A 27,772-nucleotide genomic window follows, 5' to 3' on the forward strand; every position below is an offset into this window, starting at 1 on the left:
GATAAAGACAAATTGGTTATAACTGTTAATTGATGATGATGGAACTTGTTCAGATTGGATAGATTTTTTTCTTTTTTTTTTTTCCTGTCCTTCTAAAACCTTGTTGATATCGTTTTATTGATAAGATTTAGTGATCTATATTATCTTGCTCTGTGTGCAAGTTCACAGAAAGAAAGTCCTTTCTCGCCTCTCTCTGGCCTTTTCACAGCATGGGTTCCTTGTCATATGAGCGTATGAGATAGCAGAGATTCATGGAGCTCCTGGGGATTAAGCATCTCACTCTTGCTCTTGTTCCCACCTTTCCAACAGCAGGAATGCCTTTGGCCAGAGTACATCCTTACACAACTTGGGGTTCACACAGAACTTAGGCTTGTGGAAAATTTGCTAGCCATAATTCTGTTCTTTGCCTGAAAAAAAATTTTTTTTTTTTAATTCTCAAACGGAGAATTCACAAAGCACCTGCCAGAAAAGGATGCCAGGGACTAGCATGGACAATTTGGACACAACACAACAGGACAATTTGGCTCTCCTGGGTACACCAAATGTGTTCCAGCCAACACCACCATCCCCAGTTGACCAATCATAGGGGAAGAGTGCTGAGAAATACCTCAAGGTCAGATGAAGGCTGTCTCTGTATCCTTGAATATTTAAGTAGGCCTTTCCCGTGTAGACAGTGGCATGGCAAGTAAATACTCAGATTGCTGCCATTGGGGTGGTGATCAAAACAAAACAGCCTTTCTGCTGTAAGAAGGATGTTTACCTATAGAAGCAATAAACACTGCACTGCAAATAGCTCAAGAAAGGGACTGGGGAAATCTTTCCAAGCAAGAGAAAACCATTTTTGGCCAATGAGGTTCTTGTTGTTGTTCACAATATTTATTGCCCTCTATACAATGTAAAGCTCTTTTTACTAGAACCTGCAAAAGAAATAGGCCCCATGCTTTCGGAGTCAACTGGTAGACCATTTCCATAAGCAAAAGGGAAGGCTGAGAAAAAAAAAAAGACATAGCTCTTCTGCAAAGGAACTTCATAGCCTTGTTTTTACTTTCTCTAATCTGTGGCTCAGTGCTGACCCCTTTGTGGTTACAGAAACGGTCTGCATCTTTGCCATTCAGTGTGGTAACTAACTGCTAGCTATGTGCACTTACTGAGCACTTGAAATGATGCTCATGCACCTGAGCAGCAAAATATGTAATTTTCATTCTGGTTAATTTAAGCAGCCACATGTGGCCTGTGGCTATTGTACAACTAACTGTCAGGCACAGTGCAATTGACAGAGGAGGAGGCGGTAATAACAAATCATTTAGGATGGTGTGATATGCCAGGTGCTGTGTTCAGCATTTTCTATGGATTAAGCCATTGAATCCCATTAAGCCTATGAGGTATAGACTCACATTATTCCCACTCTGAAGACGAGAAAACAGAGGCCTCAAGAGCAAGTGGTGTGCTCCCATCACCATGTGGAGCACAGGCTCTGGCAGCTTCAGTCTAACCTTGGCACCCTACTGCTTCTCCATAAGATCATGGCCAGTGTCACCAGCAGTGATGACTAAAAGCCACCCTGTTTTCACTAACTGATTAGGTATAACATGAAGAGCTCAAATGAAGATTTAAAATCATTAAATCTCTTTGAGGGCTTCAGGCCAAATACAGAGTTGACCTCCTGAGCTGCTTGAAATGATTGTATGAAGATCCACTTTGCCTACAAAAGTCACTGTGGCCCACAGAGTATAGGAGAAAAGAAACATTGACCTAACTTCTTATTGGGTGTTGTCATGGAGATTCAGCTTTAAACAGCTGTGCTGTGTGTTCCTACTGTAGCAATTAGAGCCAGCCTTATTTAGTCTACGACACCAGTCTGGAGACCCCTTGAGAGGGGACCTCAAAATAGTAGACAGTTAAGAGATGCAATCCTGGGGACAGGATGCTTTTCCAAAACCACATCACTCCAATGTCTTAGAAGATACTTGATTGTGTAAAAAGTCACCATCAATGTTCTATTTCATGTATTGATTACCAGGCAGAATTAAGAAAAACAGTTTTCCAAACATGGATATGCATGAGTCATGGGGAAGCTTGTTAAATATAGGTGAGTCTCGGATGGGCACGAGGTTAGATGAAAAATGCTTTGAATTAGTCTGAAAACTATAAATAGAAAGGTATTTCCAAAGATTTCTTTGTGGCAAATTTTCTGCCATAAATAGGGTTTATGTTTTTTTAAACCAGTCCTTGATATTTCCTTAGTTATGAACAGATCCTGCTAATTGATAGATCACCACAGTGCTGATCCTATTGAATGTGTTTATGCCTGAAGTCAAGAATATATTCTATGTTGTGAGATTAAATGAAAACTAAGTGTGTTTTCAGTGTGATTTCCCACATAGCTCATTTGTTAGTGCAGTGAAATTTGGGCTCTAAGGCTCCATCACTCCAAAAAGGATCAATACTAAATAGGTTGAAGACAACACAGGAAACATATTGATATTTGCATCTGAAAGTCCTTTAGGTTTTCCAGACAAAAATGAGATGCAGATAGATTGCTGGATACTCTCAAACTTTATTGTACATAGTACAGAAAGAGAATACACAGAAGAGATCAGGTAGAAGGCTATCAGCTTGGAATCTTCGAGATTCTTTCCTAGAGGAAGTAGAAACAGAAAAGTCCAGTCACTTCAAGGTGACATCATAGCACAATGAACAATTAACTTTGTATAGATACTGTGCCAACTCTGTTTTACCTGCTGTATTTTACTCATTCAAACTACTGAGTGATATAAAATCTTACAGATAAGGAAACTGAGGTCCAGAGAGATGATCTTTTCTGAAGAGCCAGGCTTTTCTGCTTTGCATAAATGATAATCTCACAACTCATTTGGTGTAATTTTTTCCTGATGATTTTGGTATACTGATAGGACATTGTATAGGGATCCCCTGGTGAGTAAGCTTGTACCAACTGGACCGGGTCCCTTTTATTCATTAAATTTGTTGGTGGGCTGCGTAGTAATTCTTACTAAGGATACTTGGAAGGATGTAGACAGATACTTGCCTTGGACAAACGCCTGACTATATGGGCTGCACAGATGGTCACGGCAGTGGCATTTTCTACCTGAAGAGAAACAACAGCTCAAGTCTGGACTTTGGCAAACCATAGGAAATTAACATGCAAAGGAAATTTGCGAAAGTGAGCAAAAACCAGAGAAAAAGGAATTAAGTTCTTAGCATGAAAAAATGCTAGATTTTCATTCTAACCCAAGGAGGCTACCTTAAATCAAATTTTCAGCTATACTGTGATGATAATGACCCTGATGCTGAGTTTCTTTATTGGGCTTTGCTGTGGCAAATGCAGAGAGAGGAAGAGCAGGTGATGGAGCTACAGTGGAAATGAAGTTTTTACACTTTTTTTCTAACAAATCCTCTTTTGAATTTAATTGGCTTTACTTGTGTTCCCATGTAAAATTTAACCTAAATATATAAAGACTCCTGATTTTAACTTAATGAAGACTGCTCTCAGAATAATGAGTGGACCTTACTGTGTGCTCTTTGGTGGATTTCAGTGAATTCTCCAGAGTTGAGTGCATCCAGCTCTGACTGGCCACTCAAAGAACCCAAGAGGAACTGAGATGACATCAAGTGGTCTTGCCAGTTGCAAGATGAAGGGAAAAAAGTGCATATAATTTTATGATGGCCTGAGATGAAATTTCCACCTTGAAATCCTAGAGGATCCACCTCATTTTCAGGAATTTGAGGGCCTCTGGACAGTAAATGCTCATTCAATTTCAGGAGAGGTCTCTGCTCACAGATCTGAGCACAGGAATCTACTCTGCCACTATTGTGTATGTTGCTGGTAAGTTGGTAGAGAGTTCTGAGCCTTAGTTTCTTCCTATTCCCAGCAAGGTTGAGTTCTTGGTAAACCCTATATAGCAATGGGGATAATATGGGTGCAATTATTATCATCATAATTAATATTATTTTACTACTGCAGAGCACCATGCTAGGCATTTGAAGACAGGTAAATGAGCCTGGCCCTCCAGTGCAGCTCCATATTTGATGTAAAAACATCAATAGAGATCTCTGAGCCATTTTATTCTAAGCTGGCCTCTAAAGGACTGTTTCATATCATCACTTTTCTGTCACTCAGGACTTACTAGAACTATTATTTGTGCTTATAAATAAATGTTCCTGAGCTTGCTAGCTGGCCTGGGGTGACCTGTCCAAATTAATCACATGGAATCGTTCACAGATCAGATGGTATGAATCTGCCTGTCCCACTGCAGTCTTTCTGAGTAACTTTCTGAGTCAGTTTCACCAAGCCAGAAGATTATTAGTGACCCATCTCAAAAACAGAGGTTGTTGTACATATAGGAAAGATTGCCCAATGTCACTGGCAACCTGGATGTCACCCCCTTCCAACTCTGATGGTTTATGGTAGACAAGATACATTAACTACAAAATTAGCCAATTAAAATGTCCAGAGGTTAAGTGGGGACCAGCACTGCCACTTTGCTATGTACAGCTCTTAGAAAGAAAGGCTTTCCTACAAAGCCTTCATGGTGTCCCAGCAGGAAAAGCTCGTTTTCATTTTAACCAAGGTGATAGTTCAAGCAGAAACTTAAGGACTGACTAATCCACAATCAGAGATCCCTGACATGAGCAAAGTATGACACCCCAAGTATCCAGAACCAGGGTTGGATTCCCAGTCCAGTTGTCCTTGTTTTTGCCCAGAGAAACGGACAATACATGCAAGGTCATGACCCAGACTCAAGCAACACTTACTGCAAGTGGGGTTGCCGACTCATGGTATGATCTTCTAAGCCTTCAGAACAGCTCAGCAAGAATAAAAGTTGAAGATCCATCCTCAAGCTGAGGTTACTCTGAAAAAGGACAGAGTGGAGAGGGCATTCAAAACTCATCTTCAACTTGAAAAGAAAAATAATGAGAATATTCATAGTGATCATAAAGAGAAATAATGATTACCTTTGATTCCTAGAGAAAGTTAATTTAAAATGCATCCAAGCTCCATTGTACTGGCAAAAAAAATAAAGAAATAAAAAAAAACTGCAAAGTTGAGATAGGTCTTTAGTAAGAGGAAATACAAGTCATTGTCTGTTAACTGTTGGGAAAATGCTCATTTACAATAACTGGGAGAAGAAGAATTGCAGAAATGAACTGACCTTGGTTTAGATCACAAACTTTTAAAATGTAAATGATACCTGAGGACTAAAAGACACAATTTTCCCTGAGTAGCTGGCTCTAAGAAAATGAACTAAAAAAATCAGAAAACAGCCAAATAGATGGTTCATAATTTTTTAATCAAATTAGAATCAAAAGCATTTGAAGTTATGTGCTTAGCATCCATCTTCATGGAAACTTTCAAGTTCATGTGTGCTTTGAAAGAAAAATTGTACAGACATCTGTAGTCAATAAAAGAAAATAAATAGGCATGAAACTTGTTTCACATACAGGTTCAGCACAGCAAAAGATACTAAATACATAAATGTGGGGTATTTTACGTGTTATACAACATTTTTTTTTTTTTGTACACAAGTGCAATACACTTTGAAATCTGTGACATCGGAGAAAACCAATGATCTTTTTTCAAGGTTTGTGACCTTGGACATGATCCGAAAGAATCCAGTTTCACCTTGAGGTCAGAGATTGTGAATTTTCTTATAAATAATTATTAACTCATAAATATTAACCGGGTACCTACTAGGTTTTAAGTAAGGTTGCCAGCTTGGGATTTGCCAGGCTTTTATATTTTATATTAAAGTCTCATAGAAAAAAGAAAACTTAAGCAACTACCATTAAGTAAAGTGATTAACTCTGAGTCTGCCATCAAATCTGAACTCCCTGAGGACCCCATCCACTTGTGACCCTCATCTCTAGTCAGTTCAGGAGAAGTGCTCAACAACATATCTTTGATTGATCCAACTTAGGACTATTGTTAAGGTTTATATATCTTAACCACATAGTGCCAGGGCAGTGTTGAATTTTAAAACCTACAGTTTTCATGAGTTTGGGGTATGAAATGTACATTTCTCATTTTGGGTTTTTTTTTTTTTTTTTTTTTTTGGTCCCAGGTTTTGAATCTGTGTGCTTAACCACTGAGTCCCATCCCCAGTCCATTTGCGACAGGGTCTCACTGAGTTACTTAGGGCCTCGCTAAGTTGCCAAGGCTGGCCTCACACTTGGGATCCTCTGCCTGAGTCTTCCAAGCACTGGGATTATAGGTGTGCATTTCTTTTCTGCTAAGAACTAGTAGGAGAATTAGCTGCTTGTACTCATAGTCCATTCTTTAACTGGAACCCAGAGTTGCAGAACACAGATGACAGGTATTATTTGGTTTGGGAAGGTGTGATGAGAGAGCACACCTGATGAGAGTAATGCAGATATTTCACAGAGATAACAAAGAGATTCATGGCTGTTTTTATTTCTGAGGAGATTCAATGTCAGATCATTTCTGTTATTTGCAGTCCTTTACTAAAGAGTGTGTCAAAGTGGATTTTAAATTGAGGTGATATCGAGTTAAAATCATGTTGAATGTTAAAACAGGGACAGTTGTGATATGATCCCAAAATTTGCCTGGCAGGATTCCATAAATCTTACAAGTGCTAAATAATCCCATCATATTAATGACAAGAAACGAGAAATAAAACTTTTATAATGCCATTTCATAAATTAGTGAGATGTCAGTGATAATCTGTGTAGTTGCTCATGGGAACAAAATCTTGTAAAAATTATGACTCAGGATTTCTCTGTCCCACCTTTGCAAGGCTATATTAAACTCTTTATTTAAAAATTTTTAACTCCAAACCTTTTTTTGTGGTGTGAAACTCGAACTCCTAAAAAACAATCTGTTCTTCTTGCCTTATGATAATGCCACATTAATCATATGTCTTTAGATGGATAACTCCTTATAGACCTGTAATGTTTATGAATGTTTCGATGAAAGATGGAGGCAGTATGGCTTTTGTGGATGCCGGCTCATAATGTTTATCACAGGACGGTGCTTTTAAGGAGAGGCGTTATATGGAATACAGTTCCCTAATATCGTTTGTCCTGTTTAGATTTGCTATATGTAGTATTTCAGCAGTGTGGCTGAAACAGGGTTGAACAGCACAGTAATAGAAACTCCCCTCTTAAATCTATAGTTTACTGTATTTCATCTTTTCAAAAACCATCACTAGAAATGGATCTACCATACAACACATGGCGCCATCTCTCCCTGGTCCCCCAAGCGGATCCGTCTCGTTATTGACTCTGTAAGGTGAGTCACCCTCTCCTTGGATACATGTAACTTAGACAGTCTTCCATTCTCGTATGTTTATTATGAATCTGTTAAAGCCAGCTGTAAATTGATCAAAAATGAGACCAAACACTGTTTGCATTCAGAATATCATTAGAAAAACAAACAAATATGGAAGAAACAGAATGATGAACTGGTAAAAATCCCTTGATAGAGATCATATTATTTTCTTTCACTTGTGATGGGATTTCCCTGCTTAGTCTCTCTGAATCTCTCTACCCAGAATCTTTGATGCAAGACAATCCTAGTGAGCAGGTTGAGTATATTCCTAAACATCATGCTCTAAAGGCGTTTTTTAACTGAAACATTGACTTGAAAATATTTTCAAGTCTATTCCCTTTAAACCAAAAAGCATCAATTTACAATGAAACTAAAGAGAATTTTTTAATGGATTGAGATTAAATCATTTTTTCTCACCCAGAGAAAATTTCTTCTCATTTATTCTCAGGAAGTCTCATGTAAAAGGACTATTAAAATGATGAGCTTCAGTGTTTTGACAAGCATTTGTACTGCAAAAAGTTGAAATCTCACTGGAATACAGTTACATATTCACTGTAGAGAAGAATGCCCTATTTAAAATCTAGGACAGATCATGTTGATACGGAAAAAGGAAATAACTATGTGAACAATACATCTGAAATTAAAGACGGAGTTGTTGGCATCCATCTAAAATCAACAGGAAATGTAATTACTCTTTGAAAGTACTCTTGTCCTATCTTAGAGTGCTAAATGGATTTTTTAAAAAAGAGCAAGATGTTATTCGTATTCAGAATATCATTACAAAAACAAAGACGGGAACAAACAGAGCAATGATCTGATAACAAGTCCCATGATAGCGACATGGGGAAAGAAAGCCAGTCCACGTTATTAAGCAGTATTGTTCCCTCCCATGACGTGGCTCCTGGCTTACTCTCTCCCAGGATCTCTCTAGAGATGGAGGTGGGTCTTTGTTTTTAAACAAGCATAAGAGGAAGTTTAGAGGAACTCAGAAAGGATCCTTTTATTCATAGTTACCACCTCATTTTAATAACTGGACTCCAGGGTGTTGACTGTTCATTTTTCCACAGTCTGCAGGGCCCTGACTCCAGCCGGACAAGCATGCTTGCCAAGACAAGGGTTGTTTTCCATTGTTTAGGCTGGGATCAGGAGATGATTATAATGCTACTAATGCTATTCTTTGAGAGCATAAATTTGTCAGTGAGATCCTAAAGTAATACATAGGCATAAATGGGGAATCAATGGACATTCTGAGGTCATTTGATTCATGTGGCCAGTTCACCGATCACACAGGTTGTCATTTCTCCAAGTTCTCAGTTTGAATACATTTGGTACATATATGTTGGTAATCTCTGGGTTTGACTAGTATTAAAATTCATCTTTAGACCCATGTAGTTTGTTGGACCCCTCTCTGGCTTCTAAGAGATGATTGCAATGAGTTAAGTTTCTCAGAGGCACAACCATGAGCTACGAATTATCAAGCCCAGCCAGTCTGTCTGTCTTTATTATGTCTTTGCTGCAAAAAAGGAACCAAGGCAGTCTTAGGCTGGTAGGGATCAGCCATTTGTTTTGTTTCAATGCATATACAATTTTGGGACCATGTATTACTTTGAATATATTTAATAACAATAAACCAGAACAAACATTTCTCTTCCTAGGTTTGTAAACGTCTCCCTTCTTTCCCTGTAAGCATTCCACATTGCCAGAATGTGAAAACATGCATTTTAAAATGATTTCTCACCACTGGATAAAGTAAAACATGTAGTGGAGTGACCAGCACCCATTCTCTGCAATGACAGGCTAGTTGCTTAGGAGAGACAAATGTGCACACACTCGTAAACATATTCTTCAGAACATATACCAGGCACGTGACCAATGGCGGCTACTGGCACACAGCTTATTGATACCATCTTTTCAAATGCATATTCTTCCTATAGGTAGACTTATATAGATTGTCATGCACAGTTCTCATGGAAACATGTCTAACTTGCGGTGTAGACAAGAACACATATACAAATAAAAATTAGATTGTTTTCTTACCTTTTGGAAAGCAGTCAAAAGCTATACTGTTGGTGGAATAGTGTACCAAGTGACAGACTTTTGTACACTCTTTCTTACTGGTGGGATACAGTCTACAGGAAAAGTAAATATATAGGTATATATAAAATAAATATGCACACAGATTTTCTTTCCATTATTATTATTAGTTTTCTTTCTGCAGAAGAGGCTGCGATAGAGACCATAGATATCATGTCCCCTCTTTGAGGGGGTTTGGTAGCCTTTGGTAGACCAGTCTGCCACAATTCAGGTACCTCTGAACATGGGAGTATTGGTGCCTCTGGGGTTTACTTTCTTGTGTTGGAACAGCTGAGGGAACCAGCTTCCCATTAACTCATCTATCTGCTCTGAGCATCATTTGCTTCCTCTGGCCATGCCTCTTGTCTCAGCCTAGCTGGTCACACTGACCATCTGCAATGCTAGTCCAGAGAGATGAAACAAGTAGCGTAATGTCAAGAATGTTAAGATTCCAAACACATGAAGAAGCCAAAACAAAGCAAAGCACTGTGACAAATGAACACAGCACGGGAGTGTGTTCCAGAAGTTTCGAGGCATTGTGGCTTGCGTAGAGTTGGGTACCCACATCCATTTTCCAGCAGCAGAAGAGGTTTCGTGTGTTTGTGTGTGTGCGCGCGCTCTCAAATGCCTCCTCCTAGCCACACTTCTACTCTTTTGTGTGATTGCTTTCTTCAAGAGAAACTCACGATTTTCAGTTACGTGTTCTCCTTATGGTAAATAGAGAAATGGTAGTAGTGAAAGAAAAGCAGTATCAGAATATAGACTCATCTTTAAGTTATTTTATATTTGAAATCAAATATAAAATATTTGATTCTTGAAACGGCCTTGCCTCTACAATATGTTCATCTGCTTAATACCATCTTTTATCTAGTATAAAAGATGTTCAGCCTCTGTTTCAAGGTCGTTTATCAGATCTATATCTCTACTTCCAGGATGGGGTTGTGTCCCGAGCTGTCCACCTGCCTTCCATGTCCAGGTTTTTGAAGGCAATCCACAGGCAGCTCACGTAGTTGAGGTGTTTCCCTGTGCTTTGAGGGGACACTGGCTTAGAAAATGGATGGTGTCTTACTTAGGTCAAAGGTAGCTTGAGGCCTCTCATTGTTATGTACTGTGATCCTTTACCAAGGAAAGCACAAGACCAGAGGAGAACTCGGAGTATCCTTTACCAAGGAAAGCACAAGACCAGAGGAGAACTCGGAGTACCTTCTGGTTATGACCAGAAGACTTCATCCACCCGTCCCTATAGAGCCATGCTATCTCTTAGTGACTTTATCCATCCAACTTGGAAAGGATCCTCGGGGTCATCAGTGAATGACAGACCAAGTACAACCATGTCCTTCTATTTATTTGGCATCATTATGTTCACCATGAACTAACATATGGTAGGTAAATCAGTAGTAGAGAGTACAGGTAAAGATGCCAAAATCAGGAGACAAATGACTTAAGATCCTCAGACTGAAGGGACCACCTTAGATAAATCTAAAAATATCCAAATCAGTTTAGGCTCTACTGAACCCCTCATGACATGAGCTTGCTATTTGTCATTTGAATGGAGAAGACTTGTAGCCGTTGGCCCTGGTTTGAATACGTACTGTTAGTGCAAAGATAACAACATTAAATTATATTTTTTGTTTCATACCCCAAACTGTTTCTTATTAGAGCATTATATAAGTATACATAGTAGTTCAGTTCATTTTGACAAAGTTATACGTGCAGGGAATTTGATTTCAATCTCCATTCTTTGAAGCCAGGGAATTTTTGACTGAAGAAGCAACTTGAGGGAAAACTAACTCCTTGACGAATAATAGACCATCCTAGGGCAGTTTAGGTGACTGCCCACATGAAGCCGACAAGCATGTTCAGGGCTGTGTAGACATGTAGTAGCTGTGTGGACTGGATGGGTGGCGGGAAGCGTGCATGCAGCAGGTGGCAACTGCAGCGATGAAGCAGGGCTGTTCAGAATGTAGACACTCAAGGTTGAAGTACACTGCGACTGAGTGCTTAGAGCAACAGTGAGCAAGAGGGTATTTCTGTTCTGTTATTTACTTTATAGCTCATACTGTAAACTCAAGTTTCTTCTCAGATACCTTCTCTCAGAAAAGAGAATACAGAATTTTTCCACTGAAGGTTTTTTCAAGTGCATGGTCTCTATATTTTTGCTTTTAAAATCCAGCAAATAATTTCTTTGTCTCCATTACCAAAGTTTAGATATTAGAGAAAAAAATGAGCTATATATATTTTAATATCTTTATTTTTATTTATTTTATTATTTATTTTTATGTGGTGCTGAGAGTCCAACCCAGGGACTCACACATTCAAGGCAAGCGCTCTACCACTGAGCTACACTCCCAGCACGAGCTATATTTTTTATTGAACAATGTTATGATAACGCTTCCTAACATCAAAGCAGTATCACCTATGTATATTAATTGAATAATTCACTCCTGCTCTTTATGAACTTTTATTTGTACATTTTTGCATTGTTAGAGACTTTCCAGTGAATTGCCATCTAGGATAACTACTTGTGTTCCATACTGGTTGCTCCTTTTGGAATCATTTTAAATAACTTTTTTTTATCCATCTTGGGTGCATTTCAAATTTTTATTAATTTTTTGATTCCTTTAGACTGGATCTGTCCCACATCAGCATTGTAGCTGAAGTAAGGGAGTTTTCTCCATTAAAGACTCAGACTGAGTGTCCTAGAATGAAATCCTTGCAATCTAGAGCTATGTCCTCCAATACAGCAGCCACAGCCATGGGTGTCTATTTAAACTTGAATAATTAAAAACAAAGTAAAATATGAAATGTGTTAGGTGAGTAGTGTAATTTCAAGGGCTCTAGGCACCTGTGTTAATGCTGACTTAATTGGATACAAAGGTTTTAGTACATTAATACCACTATAGCACGTGCCACTGGACAGCTTTAGTGAAACTAAGATCTTTGAGTTTCTCTTGGGGACTTTAGAGGGTTGGGTCATCAGAAACCCCAATGTTTGGAGGTACATGAATCTCCTCCTATGGTTCAGAAACATCTAGTCCAAGTTATTATGGTGTTTAAGGGTCATAATATGAAAAGTACTGAAAGAATCTTAAGATATTTTTCAGACTGGTGGTGAGTCAAAGGCTCTACTCGATTTGCTCAGTGTAGACACCTAGAACAGCATTTAAAAAAAAAAAAAGACAAACTAAAAGTTTATCAAGGAAAGACAACCAATGAATTCCCAAATGGAATAACTGTTGTGATTGAAATAGATAATGGAATATTTGGATTTCTGAGTAAGATGAGGCCTCTACCTTGGCAGCCTTATTTGAGTTCAGTTTACTCCTGTCTGTAGACAATACAACAAGTAATAATTCATTTCAAAGCACATTTAACTTAAGCATCTCCCACCAAACATCATAAACACATAACCGGTCAACTGCAGTGTACTTTTAAGCAAAACATTTTGCCTCTTCAGGAATGGAAGAAATTGGCATTTAGTTGATACACCATTTGCTAGATGCATAATATTTTTTATTATCTACTTACATCTTATATTCCATTTTATATGTAAAGATATTTAATTTTAGAAAAGCACAGTGACTCTCAGAGCCTTGTGACTATGGAGAGGAGGAACCTGGCTTTGAACTCGGGTATGTCCATACCCAAAAGCCTCTTCCTACGACACAGGGAGTGCCACAGTGCTGGACCATCATTTTTTTTTTTCTTCTTGAGTTGCTCTTAAGAGAGAGAACAGAACCTACACACTTGTTCTGTTGGTCCCCTATTTATTTTCCTCTCTCTTGCCTTGTTCCAGATTCTACTCTACTGAGAAGTCAAAATGTTGGTTCTAACCTCTGTCTACTTACTTTGAAAGTGTTGTACCACTTTTGTTTCACTATTTAGAAGTGTAGACTGGCCAAGAGTTGGGTCTTTGTATGGTACCCAGTTGGCCTCTTGAATTTTCTGCTGGGCAGTAAACATTTTGCCACAGTTAGGTCTATCTTAAACCCGGGGAATATCATAAACACTGGAATCTTTCATCCTATATGGAAGGGACCAAAATATTCTAGGAAATCAAGTCCTAGAACAAAGTTTTAATATAAAATTCACTCAGTACCAGCATAAATAAAGGCTGCTGGGATATTGCAGATATGACACACAGTATCTCAAATCTCACATTTTTCCCTTCATTCCAGCCCTAAGGTTTTGTTTTTAAGAGAACAAATGTGATGCCATTTTTACATGGTGGTGGTCTGGGCCTATGTACTTCAATGAGAGTTAGAACATTTTTTTTTTTTTAAGTCTCTAGGAGACTTGCTTAGTAAAGAATAACTAACTTTCTTCATATGCATGTACCAGTGGAGAGGAGCCAGGTTTCCTAAGATCTTAATCTAATTTTATTTCTTCTGCTACAATTCATTAGGTATAGACATTTGCCTAATAGGAAGTCGTTTCCACCAGCAGGAAGGATGCAAGGTGACATAATCTGAGAGGTGTATTTATGTCAATTGTAACTAAAGCACACCAAGCAAGGGAAAGAGGAGGCTTTGTACTTTTGAAGCAGAACTTCTAAAGGCTTTTTGTCAATGGGGAGTAGAAAGGAAATGGTGGCAGGAATGAGTCAAACTCAGAAGAGCAAGTGTTAGCATTTACCAGGGCAGCACACACCACATTTTCTAGGGCCTCCTGATGCAGGATGGGAAGATGAAAGAAAGGAGTTACTTACTGTTTGGGTCTACGTTTTCACAGAGTTCTGTCTTTGCCTCACCGTTGGGTCTATCACTGGGTTTGTGTGACAGCCGCGATGACATGGTGGCTGCTGTGACTACCGCCTTGAAGCTTCGCTTCCGTTTCTGGACATTGAGTTCAGGGTGGAAAATGATGATGTACACTTTCGGCATGTATAGCATTCCCAGCGCCACGGACGCACTTAGGTTCATGGAGATTGTAAGCGTGGTAGTTTGTATGTAGAGCTAGGAGACACAACACACAAGGCACTATTACAAATAAAATGACCGTAGAGGGGGTCTGTATACTTGAAGTGATATCAAGGGTAACTAGGCCTAGGAGGGAAAACATAGCAACCCTCTAGGGCCTTACAAAGAAGGAAGACAGAATGACTGCACATTTATTGGAGGGGTAATGTATATTAACTGATTGGACATCATTGGGTAAGTACAGAAGTGAGCTTGCCTTGAAGAAGTCTTCTATGTGGAAGTTCAGGGAAGACCTTTAATCAGAGTTAAAGTAATTTTTCTTCAGAATGGCAGGTATTTTATAAAGACATGAAGACCATAGAAATTTCTAATCTGGAGTAAGGAGTGGCTATTGTTAATTTCACCTGTGCAGAAATTGCAGAAATTCTGGGACCTCATTTGAAAAATGTTTGTTAATAAATGCCCTTTTTTCAGTATCATTTTAATAATATTGCACCTTCAGCATCCCTACAAAGTACTGAGTAAAGTTTTCCTAGAAAGTAAGACCTTCTTGCCTAAGTCTGTGTCACAAAAGACTAAGTCCCAAGACATACTGATCCTGGCTTGTCCACTCTGCATTGTCCAATTGCTAATAGAACGAAGAAAACTCATTCTACCATTGTGTTATCTGTAGTTTGGATGGTGCCCTGTGCTTGTCCTTGTCTCCTTTTGCTTCCTTAAGAAATCAGTGGATCTACCACTCACGTGGTGCCTGATGTGTGAAGTCATTGTCTTAGCTATACATTTGAAGAAGGTTAGTTAGCTGAAGGATGTGGAAACTTGGACAGTCAACACAGGAAAGGCCACCGACAATTTATGTTGGTCCAGTGTGTTTACAGTGTGCCCTACCATGACCTAGGACCCCTCATGTGATGATCAGGTGTGTGCTTTGCATGTTTCTAGATGCTAGGCTAAATTCAACCATCACCTCTTAAAGTTGGTGGAAAGAAGAGTTCCATGACAGTGGATTTGCCTGTGGTGTCCCACAGCTAGGCTGACTGCCATATTGGCATAAATTCCTATTCTTATTGGAGTCTACATGGTCCCAGTTGGTATGTACTGGACTATATTTTCAGACAAAATTTTCACCATTCTTCACCTCTCTGTCCCCTCTACTGGCAACTCTACCTTTCCAAGGCTCTATCCCCGGGGGCTGTCTTTCAAACCTTGAATGCGTTGTGCTCATTCAGCCAGGAAATCTTTTTAGAAATTCTTCTTTGCCTCTGTGTGGAATATTTCTCCATCCTAAGCTGCCCTCACCCACAGCTTCAAATCAAGGCCGACTTGATTACTTACACACTCTCAAAGGACTATTGTCTTTCCATCCTTGGTCTCAGTTTGTAATTACATATACTCTCTACCATGATTATTTGACTAACCATCTCTGCAACAAGGCCTTAGGGTCCAGGAAGATAAAGTCCTTATATCTGTGTTGCAGGCAAATATCAGATTCTTGATAAATAGGATAGATGGTTTCATTTGTTTGACACCTTTCTCCTTCCTATACCTTGGTGGTCAAACAGCTTTCCTTTAAATAACAGGAATTTCCATCAGTACTACTAACTGCCTGGACATCTCTGATGTTAATTCTTCAAATTGAGGCCCCTGTAAAAAAAAAAAACAAATCAAGAGAGACTTTGCCTTCTCATCTGGAAGGAATGAAGTTTTTTCACAAATGAGAATTTAAATTTGTATGTCTCTGAACAGTGAAAAGAATCTGCCAGCTGCTGACTCTATAATACACAATGAATATAAAACAGAAAGACAAAAAACAATGTTGAATTAATGATCCTTTGGGTTTTTAATTAGACCATATTTTTTTTTGTAGCTCATCTTTTCCTACTGGAATATCTTTAGATTTTGAATGTCATTCCATACTGCTAGCCTGCTAGCATGCACTGTTCAAAAAGGCTCCTCATGGGCACAGAGCTCTATGGATCTAGACCATGGTGCCGGCTTTCTTCATGGTCACAGGTTATCATTGCACTCATGAGGGTGTTGCAGTCCAAGAGAGCAAGGGATACAAGCAGATCTGTGGTAACTTAGGTTTTGTTTACATTTTTCTGCTTATGAGCAAATTCTGTAGTTGGAATTGTTCACTCATTTCTCTTAAGAAAGACAACTGAAGTCTTTTAAATGACATTATTGGGACTTTGAGACAAACACACATATGTATACATACATATATATTAAATTGTGCAGTCTCTGATAACACTTGAGAAATATATAGAAACAAAGATAAATGTCATGGGCCACACATTCTTATCCCTGTTCCCAGCCCACAGGTTCTCCTTATGCAGCAGAGAGGAGGAGAATAAGGAATCTATAGAGATAGTCCTGCTGAATTCAGTTAACTTTTACTAGTCCTGTATCATTTATCCTCAGCTTTCATGTCTGTAAAATGAGAATACTAGTATCTCATAATGTTCACATATTTTTTTATGTGGTTCTTAGGTTTGAACCCAGTGCCTCACACATGCTAGGCAAGTGCTCTACCACTAAGCTACTACCCTGGCCCGCCTATATCCTTTTTTAAACAAAGTCTCTAGGCCCGGATTTACCCTTTCTCTGGGTATCACCTTTGCTTATCTGTCCTGCTCAATACATTAGCTAAAGCTTTTCCCATCTTCTAGGTCAGGCCTGCCTCTTTTCCCAAGTTGTAGCTCAAAAAACACTCAACTTGCTCTGCTTAGAGCATGGTCAGTGGTGGCGTATGCTTTCAGAGTGCAAAGTCCTTCCGATGGGATTTACATGTTAGAAAGTAATTTGAGCATCACAGAAAGTTCATGCTACAACTTTGTGATTTCTTCAAGAAACCGTACGCAAACAGTAGGCTGCATCTGTCTTTGTCAGTACATAAGACCCACACTTGCCCATGTTCCAAACATCTGCTGGCTACCCGCTTCCAGAGTCACTGACAACCAGCAGTTCTTTTGGAATCAACTTCCTTGTGCAAATGATAGGCAATAGTAAGTATTTATTATCATGTCCCTAGCACAATTTTCCCTATCAATACTCAAGTCTTTTGTGACATAAATTTGCATGGCATGGTGAGTGTTATAGGATATGGGTGTCAAGTTATAGCACGACTGACTATATGATAAACACCATGTCAGTATTAAATTCTGGTTAATGAAAAAGTTATACACTTGAAAGAAGTATTAGGTCTGATAAACATCTTTAGCATTTACTATTAGTTCGAGAAAAGCCATCATTCACAGTTCATTGTAGTGGTAGTTTTCCTATTGCTTGTGCTGCAACTCTATTTCCTCATTACCAGAGTGAAGATAATAATGCCAAATACAGGACAGTGCCCAGCATATTAGCAACCACTCAATAAAGGATGTTAGTATCATTTATTGGCTGTAACAAAAAATATGTTATATCAACACTGTTCTTTTTTCATAGTCTTAATACATCTTGAGATGATTGTCTTTCTTACAGAATCCACTGAATAACGGCATGTGTTAGGGAGGAAAATCTCATTAAGTTTGTTGTATTTTGTTTTTGGAAAGTATTCTCAAACCCCTATTTCATCTGTCATTGACTATTTCATGAGAAATAACCAATGTTGTAAGTTCCCAGGTGACAGTTGAGAATTGGGACAAGAAAGCTTTAATGGAGTCTTTAGGTTGGATGGGAGAAGTTTCATAATTCTCACAACACCCCAGAGTCTGTGTAATAAAAATGAAAAATGTGCCTGATGTGACAGTAGAGAGGAAGGATGTGTTATTATCTGAATTTGAAATATTGATGTGACTAAACCAAAATGAATGTTCCTGTACCAAAGACCAGTACTTGATAACTTTTCCACCTGTAACCCCTGCTTTTTAATTGCAGTGGCCATGGCTGGGAAGGGACAGAATGTTTGCAGTCAGGATTCCCAGAGGTCACCATACTGAGGGATTTTTTTGTGGGTAAGAAATAATAGAACGATCCATTATGTTAATGGAGGAAACACTGCTTCCCCCCATTCCCTGGGGGTCAAGGAATTTGTATCTTCTATTAGGATAGTTTAAATAAAGGGTTGTTTGTTTTGATTATTAGAACTGATTTTTGAGTCTTGGCCTTAGACTACTGGTGGGTGATTTGGGGCAAGTTACTTCAGGACTGGTTAATGAGTGAGTCAAAATTCAAACCAGATTGTTTACCAGAGTGCCGGATATAAAATCTTCCTCTTTCTACCTCTACCATGAAGACTTTCCTAGTGATCTGAAGATAAAAGGAGATCATGTGTACAAAGTAGTCAGCATAATATATGGCATATGGTGGTGGTTAGGAATTCCAAGTGTTGTTATTAGACAGCTTCATAGTCTGCAGAAATGCTTCATGCTGTTCTGTTTAGACCTCCAATCTTTAAATAGATGTTAGACAGATAGATAATGTAGTTACAGAAATGCACACACCACACACCAAATAGTCTGGGGTAGGCATCTGATCATTGAATCATAAACAACAGAGAAAACTAGATGATTACTGAACAAGACCTAGTTTTACGTGTTTTGTATTTGTCATTGAATGGCTGCAGGCAGACACGGTACTAAGTCTATATGCAATTGCATTATTTATTTGACGTAAGGCAAGTGCTCCAGGTGAATACAAATCAGTTTCTGGAGCATGAACATGCTCGAAATCAGCTACATCTCAGAAGTTTTCTCTGCTGACCGGAAACCTGATGCTGTGTCTTTTCCAACATAGTGTCACCAGAGGGATGCCGTCATTGCAATTGAGCACATCCTTGGGAAGGCTTAGAGTTGCCCTCCCCATGCTACTTGGACAAGCTGCAGGCTGTCTTGATGGTCAAGTCTTGCAGAAAGCCACTTCTGATTCCAAGCACAGCCCCCTACACATACTGATTGAGAGAATTTCTGACCCCTTATCCTTGATGTCAAAAATATTTTCCCCTTTCAGTTGTCCAAGAGGAGCTCTGACAATATTGGCTAGATAAAAGAACACTGTTGGCTCGGTTGCATGATCTAAAAGGTTATTTACCACTCCTGCTGGTTTGAGAGCTGAAAAATTGTTAGGGGTTTTGCTTGCAGTGATTTTTTCCATACAACGGCAAAGCACTTTACCCATAGTCAGCCTGGAGAGAGCGACTTGTGCCAAATTCCATCAGCTAGCTCCCTTAAAATCTCCAGCCATGTTCATCCAGACTGAACCTGAAAGTCTTTTTGCAGGATATTATATCTGATTCCGTATTGAGATTGAAAATTCTGGTTTGTAACCTCACTGGAGACCATCTTGGGTAAGAAAGAAAGATATTCTGTGTTTTTTTTTTGTTGTTGTTGTTGTTTTCATTTCAACCAGTGGGTTTAAGAAAATGAAATCTGAGCTTAAATTATTCAGCTTCTAAGGACACAATAAATTATTCCATTTTTATAACTGAAAAGCTGTCAAACCTTGCCAACCTTCATCCCCGTTATTGTTAAGGTAAACATAATCAAATGACAATAGCTGAATGATGGGTTAAAACAACAGCCCTTAGTATTTATTAGGCATATTCCATGTACTTTAAATTAAACTTGTTCAGTGTTTATTTCAACTAGCCCCAGGAGTGTTACTTACTAGAAAACAATGTTAGGTTCTCATAAAAGCAAAGTGTGCAAAGCAAAGCCAATGACAAGAGCTTTTGGATGGACTTGAGCAGTGTAGATCATCAGGATCACACCCCTGCCCTTGACTGCTTATCGGTTCTGGGTGTAATTTTCGTGTGCCTTCCTCTGTTCTTCTTGCGCTATTGCTCTTATTTGACCACTGAGTGCTGATAACTTCCTTCTTGCCCTTCCTGTGTGCATCTTTACTTCCCTGCATGTCTAAAACTGCCTGGGTGGTGATGTGAGGCAGAGCCCCCAGCTGCTGCCTGCGCTGTGTGGCAGCCAGTAGTTAACATGCTACGTGGTGTCCCTGGCTGATGGGTCAAATAGTGGGGTAGATGAAATCTAGCTCTGCTGAATTGCCTACCTAAGGGTGAGTCTGTGTGCTCCAAATCCATCAGTAAGGTCCTTAGCTATGTGTAGGGGCTGATGCCCCAGTCATTCAGTTTATGCCTCTAGAGGTGAGGACTCTCAGATGGGGCACAGAATGGACATCCATCCTAATGAGAGGGATACCATGAAAAGGAGTGAGCTCGAGCCACACAGTAGTGGCTGCATGATCTGGGTTTGATCTTGCCTTCCACGGCCTCAGTGAGCTTCCAGAATGTCCTGAGGAGGAAGTTTATCACTTTTAATGTATGGATCACCTCCTATCCAACCCATAGACTGGTAAGGAGGTGCCTCTCTGCTAATATGTATCTTCTCGGGAACTGTCAGCTGCATCTCCTGTTTGCTTCAGTTGGAACTTTTAAGGGTTGTTTTTTCATATGTGGGCTTCCATCATATTTTGTACTTCATGTTCAGTCTTTTTTGCAGTTTTTTAGACTGTTCCGTTGTCTCTCTGCTGCTCCCATCCTGGTCTTAAATATATATTCATCCAGTTAATAACACTGTAGCACAAACAACAGTGGCTTTCACAGTCAAGTTTTAGTTGCTGTTCTCCTCCTCCTCCATCCCAATGCTTGGATATTATATGAGAATTCCAGCTAGCTTCGCTACATCCGTTGTTGTCTCCCTTTAAGCAGTTTTTCAGAGAGCAATCTTTATAGATCAGGTTGTGGGATCTCTCCCCAGACTCCACACTGCCTCACAGCATCTGATTTGGCTACACTGCTGGCTTCCTAACTAGTGTCTCTGAAATACGGTGCATATGGCGTTCTTGGGTGCCCTGCATTCATTCCTAACAAAGGTATTTAATGCATGCAGTTCTCTATGCCCAGAATTTTATTTTTTGCCTGAATTCTTCATTAACTTCTAACTCATCTTTCACGTTCAACTTCCATGCCCTAATATCCTTCTACAAAATTGATTTTTTTTTCCTGTGATGTTCTCTCTGATAGCCTATAAGAGAATAATTTTCAAGGAATCATTGATCTCAACTCCCCTCTTTCTTGAACTATTTCTGGGATATCAATGTTTTAGGGGTACATTTTGGTTCCTAAAGTGCACATACTCAGAATATATTAATTCAAAATTCTGTTTTCAAAGAGCATATGTGACCCGTTAAGGAATATAGTCATCCCTAGCAAAGCTTAGATGAAAGTGGAAGTTTTGTGACTCTAATGTTCATTCTGCTACACTGATATTCACTTTCAACTAAAAAGCCTATTTAATAAAAGAGTAGATTATAGACTTGTTTAATTTTTCATTCTCTGAGGCTTTAATTGCCAGTGCTTAGAAAAACAAACAGCTCTAAGTAGTTCTAAGGGAACAGACAGCCATTTATTTTCCCTACTAAGAAATGTGAGCAAACATTTTCTGCCTGAAGTTGAAACTTGGTTGGATTTCCTTGCCAAATCCAGATTCTTGTCATGGCAATTCAGGATTTCTGTCTTTCTCTCCGACTGTCTGTACTCTTACATCCAGGCCCACGTCACAAATGATAAAAGGATGAGCAGACAGGAAGAGAATAAAAACAATGAAGGAAAGTGAATTTTACAATGTACTAAATATTAGTCTATTAAAATGGATTTTTATTAAATGTAAAAAAGTAAATAATGCACAGATGGAATATACAAACTATCTGCAGATGAGTAGGTAATGGTGTCTGATGATTCTGCTTGCTTGCACATGGTTATGATATGCAACAGAGGAAGGGCAGAACGCAGAAACTGGACAGACAGGGAGGGTGGGTGAAAGCCATGTCAAGTTGACATTGAGTGACCCAGGATCTTTATTATTTTCTTGGTTGTGGTGGGACAAGACTTTTCTCCCCTCCATTCACTTTATCGTGTGTGTGTGTGTGTGTAGTGGAATAAAAACAGAGGACTTTGAGCAGATTGTATGCATAAAGACTTGTGCTGACAGGAGCCCCAGTGTTGCACCAGAAGGTTCTGGTATCTTTTTTAAAAAAAAATTGTTTTAAGTAGTTACAGATGACAGTACAATGACCTTGACATATCATACATCTGAATCAGATGGGAAATAAGCTCTCATTTTTCATTTTACAGGTTATATAATCATTGGTTATGCATTCACATATATATACAGACAGTAATAATCCTTCTTATCTCCCCAAACTCTCACCTCCCATCACTTCTCTCTATCTAGAGTAATGCTATTCCTTTTTTTTTCCTCCTCACATCTTCTTACATGTATTTCGTATAACAATGAGGGTCTCTTTCTACCTTCCATGCATTTCCCTTTCTCCCTCAATTTCCCCCCAATGTACAGGTAATCTTCTTCCTCTCTTCCCCATTGTGAGTCTCACCTCCCTTATATCAGAGACAACTTTTTGCATTTGTTTTTTTGACATTGGCTAACTTAACTTAGCATAACCTGCTCTAATGCCATCCATTTCCCTGCAAATGTGTATATATGCACAATATATACACATTTGTGTATATATGCACAATATATATTGTGTATATATTTTTTTATCCATTCATCCATTGAAGGGCATCTAGGTTGGTTCCCCAATCTAGTTATTGTGAATTGTGCTGCTATAAACATTGATGTGGCTGTGTCCCTGTAGTATATGTTGTTTTTTGGTCTTTTGGGTATAGTCCAAGAAAAGGAATAGCTGGATCAAATGGTGGTTCCATTCCCAGCTTTCCAAGGTTCTGGTATCTTTACAGAGATACATATAATGGATCTGTATAATGAAATACTCATGCCAGAGAATGGGGAAAAAGATCTGACACCGTAAAAAAGGCAAACCGAAGGGTTAGAGATAAGGAAAAAATGGGATTTATTCCCCAGGGATAATAAGGGAGGCACTCTTGGGATGACCTTAAATTGGAAAGAACAAACAAAAACACGAGTCAAGGATTTGAAGGAATTAGTTGACCAAGAGAGGTGACTCAGCTTGGACTGCAAATGCATCAGTTAGCATGTTTTACAAAGTTTGGCGGGCTATTGTATAGGGTGTTGTTGCTCCTTTTATTAAGCAGTAGCAAAGACCTCATATCTATTAGATAGGCTGGGGGATGGTTTTCCTTTGCCACCTGAGTTTGTAATCCCCCAGGCTAACAGAGACATGTGGTGTGAATATGAAATCACTGCTGTTCTAAAGTTGAGTTTTTGTTACTTAATTGTTGTGGGAATTAGGAAACATTTATTTCTAAAGTCTTGTATACTCATAGATTGACTTGTCTAGACTAGGAACCTCAGAATGTCTCCTTCCTTTCTCAAGCCAATATTTGTTTCCTTTTTGATAAGTATCCCACAAAATCTCCTGTGCTGATCCCAAAATATTCAGGGATGAAATGACTAAATTTTGAAAGTCATAAACTGATCAAGCAGATTAATTCACTTAATGAGTTAATCATTTGAATGGATTAGACTGGTTGCTAACTTGAAGTAGGTGGGTTATGGCTAGAAAAAGTAGGTCACTGTGGGGTACCCTGGTATCTGTATTGCTCTCACTGTCTGCTTCTTGGCTACAAAGAAGTGAGCAACTTTACTCTGCCCTTCCCTGCCCCTCTGCCATGATGTTTTCCCTCACTGGGGGCTCAGAGCAGTGGAGTTTAGCCAACCATGGACTGAATGTGTAAAACTAATTTTTTCCTCCTTTAAGTTGTTTTTGTTAGATTTTCATCTAAAAACTAACATACTATATATAATGCCCCAAATTTAGGAAAGGTATGTCATCTTTTGAAACAGCATACCAATGATGTTTAAATTTGATAAGCAATTATATACCAGTTAAACAACTATTGATTCTAAAATTATTTAGTACTGTAAAGATACACCAGCAGCAATGTGTTGTGGGTATTGAGCTGCATCATCCAGAGGGATTCTACCTTTGTTCAGGACTGAGGTGTTTGATACTGCAGATGCTGGTAGCTCTCTGCTGACCCTCTTTGAGAATTGTGTTGGGTGCAGACTCGTCTAAGATGATATTCCCTTTCCATGGCACACTGCCAGCAATCACTGGAAAATGCTGGAACAAATATATTAGGATCCAGTTTTTTGCTCCAAGTGGGGACAGCACCAGAACTCCCCAGAGGGTAGCAGCTGGTCCCTCTCATAGCCCAGCTTTTCCATCCAACCAGTGGCCCACTCATGACTGGTGATACTGAGCAAATTTCTTGCCATTGCTAGACCTTTTGTCATGATGGAGCTGTTTAAATCGTTGGCCTATTTTTTTTTTTAATTTTGTTGAAATTGGAGAATTTTGTATTCTGGACAGAGATCTGATATGTGGTTTACAAAGATTGCTGGTCTATATGGATTCTTTTCATTATCTTTGGCAGGGCCAAACTAATTTTTATCATAATTTTCTAATTATGATAAAATCTTGAGTTATCTGTTAGGTACCATTAGAAATCTTTGCTAACCCAAGATCATGGATTTTTCTCTTGTCTGGAAATCTAAAACCACAAAATTTCTAATCAATTTTATATTGGTGTGGATCTGCGTTTAGTTTTTGGAAGTGTATGTGATTTCAGCACCATGTATTTACAGAGCTATCATGTCTCTACTGTATTGTCTTTTGCATTTTGGTCAGCAATAGCTGTCCATATATTTGTGGGTTCATTTCTGGATTTTTTTATTCCATTGATCTACTTGTCTTGATACTAGTGCCCTGCTCTTTTGATTATAATACCATCATAATATGTCCTAAAATCGGATGGTATGAGAACTCCAACCTTGTTCTTCTTTACTTTTCTTCCAGGGTTATCTTAATTGGATCCTATTGCATTTTCTATATGAATTTTAGAATAAGCTTGTCTGATTCCATAGGACAAGTGTTGGGGTGAATTTAGAGAATGACAGAACTGATACCTTAATATTGAGCTTGCCAATTCATCAATAAGGCACCTCCCTCTGATTGTTTTGGTCCACTTTGTAAAAAAATAATAATTCTACATAGTTTTGGGGTATCATGTGTATATATTCAGTATATAATGATGAACTAAGTGGAATTACCATTTCCTTAGACATTCATCCTTTGTTTGAGAACGTCTGAATTCCTTTTAGTAAATTATATAATAAACGTTGTTAACTCTTCCTATATAAGGGATTTCTTTCAACAGAGTTTCATAGTTTTCCATATATAAGCCTATTGTAAGACACTGGACTCTTGGGAAGCTCCCATGCAAAACTTCAGGTTAAAATAGTCGTCAGGAGCACTTCATGGGTGGTACTGTTGTCACCTTGTGTACCCATTCAGGGGACACACAGTGCCAGGCTGGCCTGCTGCTAGCAATTTTCAGTTTGCAAAGTAAAAGCGTAAGGCTTGTTTACTTAATGTGATTTTTGTAGTCTTTCTGTAAGTAGAACTTCAGTTTTTTCTAGAGGTAAGAAGAAAGCAGAGGTCACTGTCCCCTCATTCCCCTGGAGTGACTGGGAGACATCTGTCTGGTCCCAGTACCTAGCCCAGGTGACCGTCGTCTTGGTATCAGGGCTTCCTGTGGAGGGAACCTGAGATGAGCTCCCAAGGGATTAATTAAAGTGAGGAAAACAAAGTCCTAACCTTCTAATTCTCTCTGTGTTGACAATCTACATTCTGGGCCTCTGTCAGAGAGCTCTTATCACCATGGAGCCAGATAGCTTATAAACCTATAAAACTTATCAAAACCTAAGAAGGAATCTGTTTAATAGGTACTGAATCAACATTAAACAAAAACAGGTGTTTCACTTACACAATGGTGCATACTATCTGTGAACAGATGGAGCTTCCAATAGGTGATTGCTTTCTTTCCTTACAGGGCATATTTTATTCACTATGAAAAGAATCTTTATTGAGAGTTTACCATGTGTCGGTCTTGGTGCTGTGGAGTTCTACATATGTGGTCACTTTAAAACAGTCTGCAAGCACAAAATATGTCTTGAAATGGTCATGGTTCATAGTCATGGTTAGTTTGGCATGTCACATTGTGGTGAGGCATATTTCTGTAAAATAACATGTCATCTTTCTTGCGTCTGGGAGGTATTATAGGATGTGTGCTTGTTTCGTTTTGCAAAAAAAGTATGGTAACTTAGTTACCAAATTGCCTTTGATGGAGGAGTAGGATGCAAGGAATATTTTTTGCATCCCTGAAAACCCAAGTATACAGATGTACTGCAAATAATAGAGAAATAGCAATATTCATTTGTGCTCCTGGGGAAGAGGGCCAAGATTCAGCCAGCTGCAGCTACTGTGGACGTCAGTGGTCTCGAACCAGGGCTTGTCTTAGAGGAAGGCAGGGAGAAAAAAAGAAAGGAGCAAATCAGACCAAGGAATATTCAATTATTGAGTTGAGGTACAGGAATTACTTTCCCCCCTTTGAAAGTTGGCTTTGTAGAAATCTTAGACTTAAGTTTTGCCAAAAATGCAGTTGATAGCAAATACTGTCAATCTTGCATTCATGTGAAATGTGTTTACCTTCCAAAAACTTTTATGCCTTGTAAGATTGAAGTTCACATGCGTGTGCAACAAAAATATGAATGAGAAGAGCTCAAAGACTCAAACCAAATATAGGTAATTTTATAGTACATATTTGATGTAATAATCTTTGTTTTCCTTTCTGTTGTCTACACTATAGAAAAAAATATGGATGTTTCTAGGATGTATTGGTATTTACAGAATCATTCTTCTCCCCCTGCCAAAAGAAAAAATTGTCCTAATTAAACTACTGTATTTTTGCCAGATAATCGCCACCATATTAATGTACTTAACACCTATTCCTTGCATACTAATCCTCCGTCAAAGGCAGTTTAGTAATTAATAATAGTGGATATTTTTTTGAAAAAATTTCACGTAATGGTTATATCCCACTTTTTTGCAAAGCAAAACAAAAACCCAAAACCTTGCACTAAAATCTGCTATGATTGTGGATAAGTATAGTATATGACATTTTTCCACTGAGGGCATTATTTACTAGCTGTGTACCAAGCTCTATGTAAGAATTGATAGTGTGAATCTCACACATCTCTACTGAGGGGAACTCTTGCTGCAGCTGGCTTTCATTAAGTGTCACACAGTGAATGAGTTGTTAAGATAGGATGAAGTAAGCTAAAATGATGGCAAATTGTTATTTAGCCAAAAAGCTACTGAATAATGACAGTGGAACCAATCTTCACTTTGCCCAAATAATAGTATTTAAGCTTCACACATTTTCTCTCTTCAACTTCTTACAATGTATTCTGTACTCAAAAGGTATATGGGGGCTGTAGCTCAGTGGCAGAGCACTTGCTTCCCATGTGTGAGGCAGTGGGTTTGATCCTAAGCATCATATTAAAAAAAATAAAGGCATGCTGATTACCTACAACCACAAAAAAGATATACGGTAAGCACTTAACTTCATTAGAAAATTATTGAACTTGGCTTATAAAATTCACTGTGATATCCAGCAAGGCTTGATATATTATATTCTACATTCATTTGGATTTTCGAATGTGGTTGTTTACTA

At 38.7% G+C, this 27,772-nt stretch overlaps 1 protein-coding gene across 9 annotated transcripts in view; it reads right to left on the reverse strand.

Annotated features, from left to right (window-relative positions):
• Positions 1–27,772, reverse strand: part of Grm7 (glutamate metabotropic receptor 7) — an 825,658-nt gene that overhangs the window by 46,283 nt on the left and 751,603 nt on the right. For 2 of the 9 annotated variants that reach the window (XM_078033529.1, XM_078033537.1), the window contains exons 9-14: positions 14,088–14,334; positions 9,344–9,435; positions 4,975–5,024; positions 4,774–4,871; positions 3,047–3,106; positions 2,538–2,638 (exon numbers count right to left, since the gene is read on the reverse strand). The exons of 1 other annotated variant lie outside the window; for it this stretch is intronic. In XM_078033529.1, the coding sequence (XP_077889655.1) occupies positions 9,365–9,435; positions 14,088–14,334 (318 nt within the window). In that variant the 3' untranslated portion in view covers positions 2,538–2,638; positions 3,047–3,106; positions 4,774–4,871; positions 4,975–5,024; positions 9,344–9,364. Of the gene's footprint in view, positions 1–2,537; positions 2,639–3,046; positions 3,107–4,773; positions 4,872–4,974; positions 5,025–5,288; positions 5,412–9,343; positions 9,436–14,087; positions 14,359–27,772 lie in introns of those variants that run through there. 6 more of the 9 variants (XM_078033533.1, XM_078033534.1, XM_078033531.1 and 3 more) reach the window with 6 other exon arrangements.

Source organism: Ictidomys tridecemlineatus, chromosome 16 (genome assembly GCF_052094955.1).
Source record: "Ictidomys tridecemlineatus isolate mIctTri1 chromosome 16, mIctTri1.hap1, whole genome shotgun sequence".
NCBI classification, from domain to species: Eukaryota; Metazoa; Chordata; class Mammalia; order Rodentia; family Sciuridae; genus Ictidomys; species Ictidomys tridecemlineatus.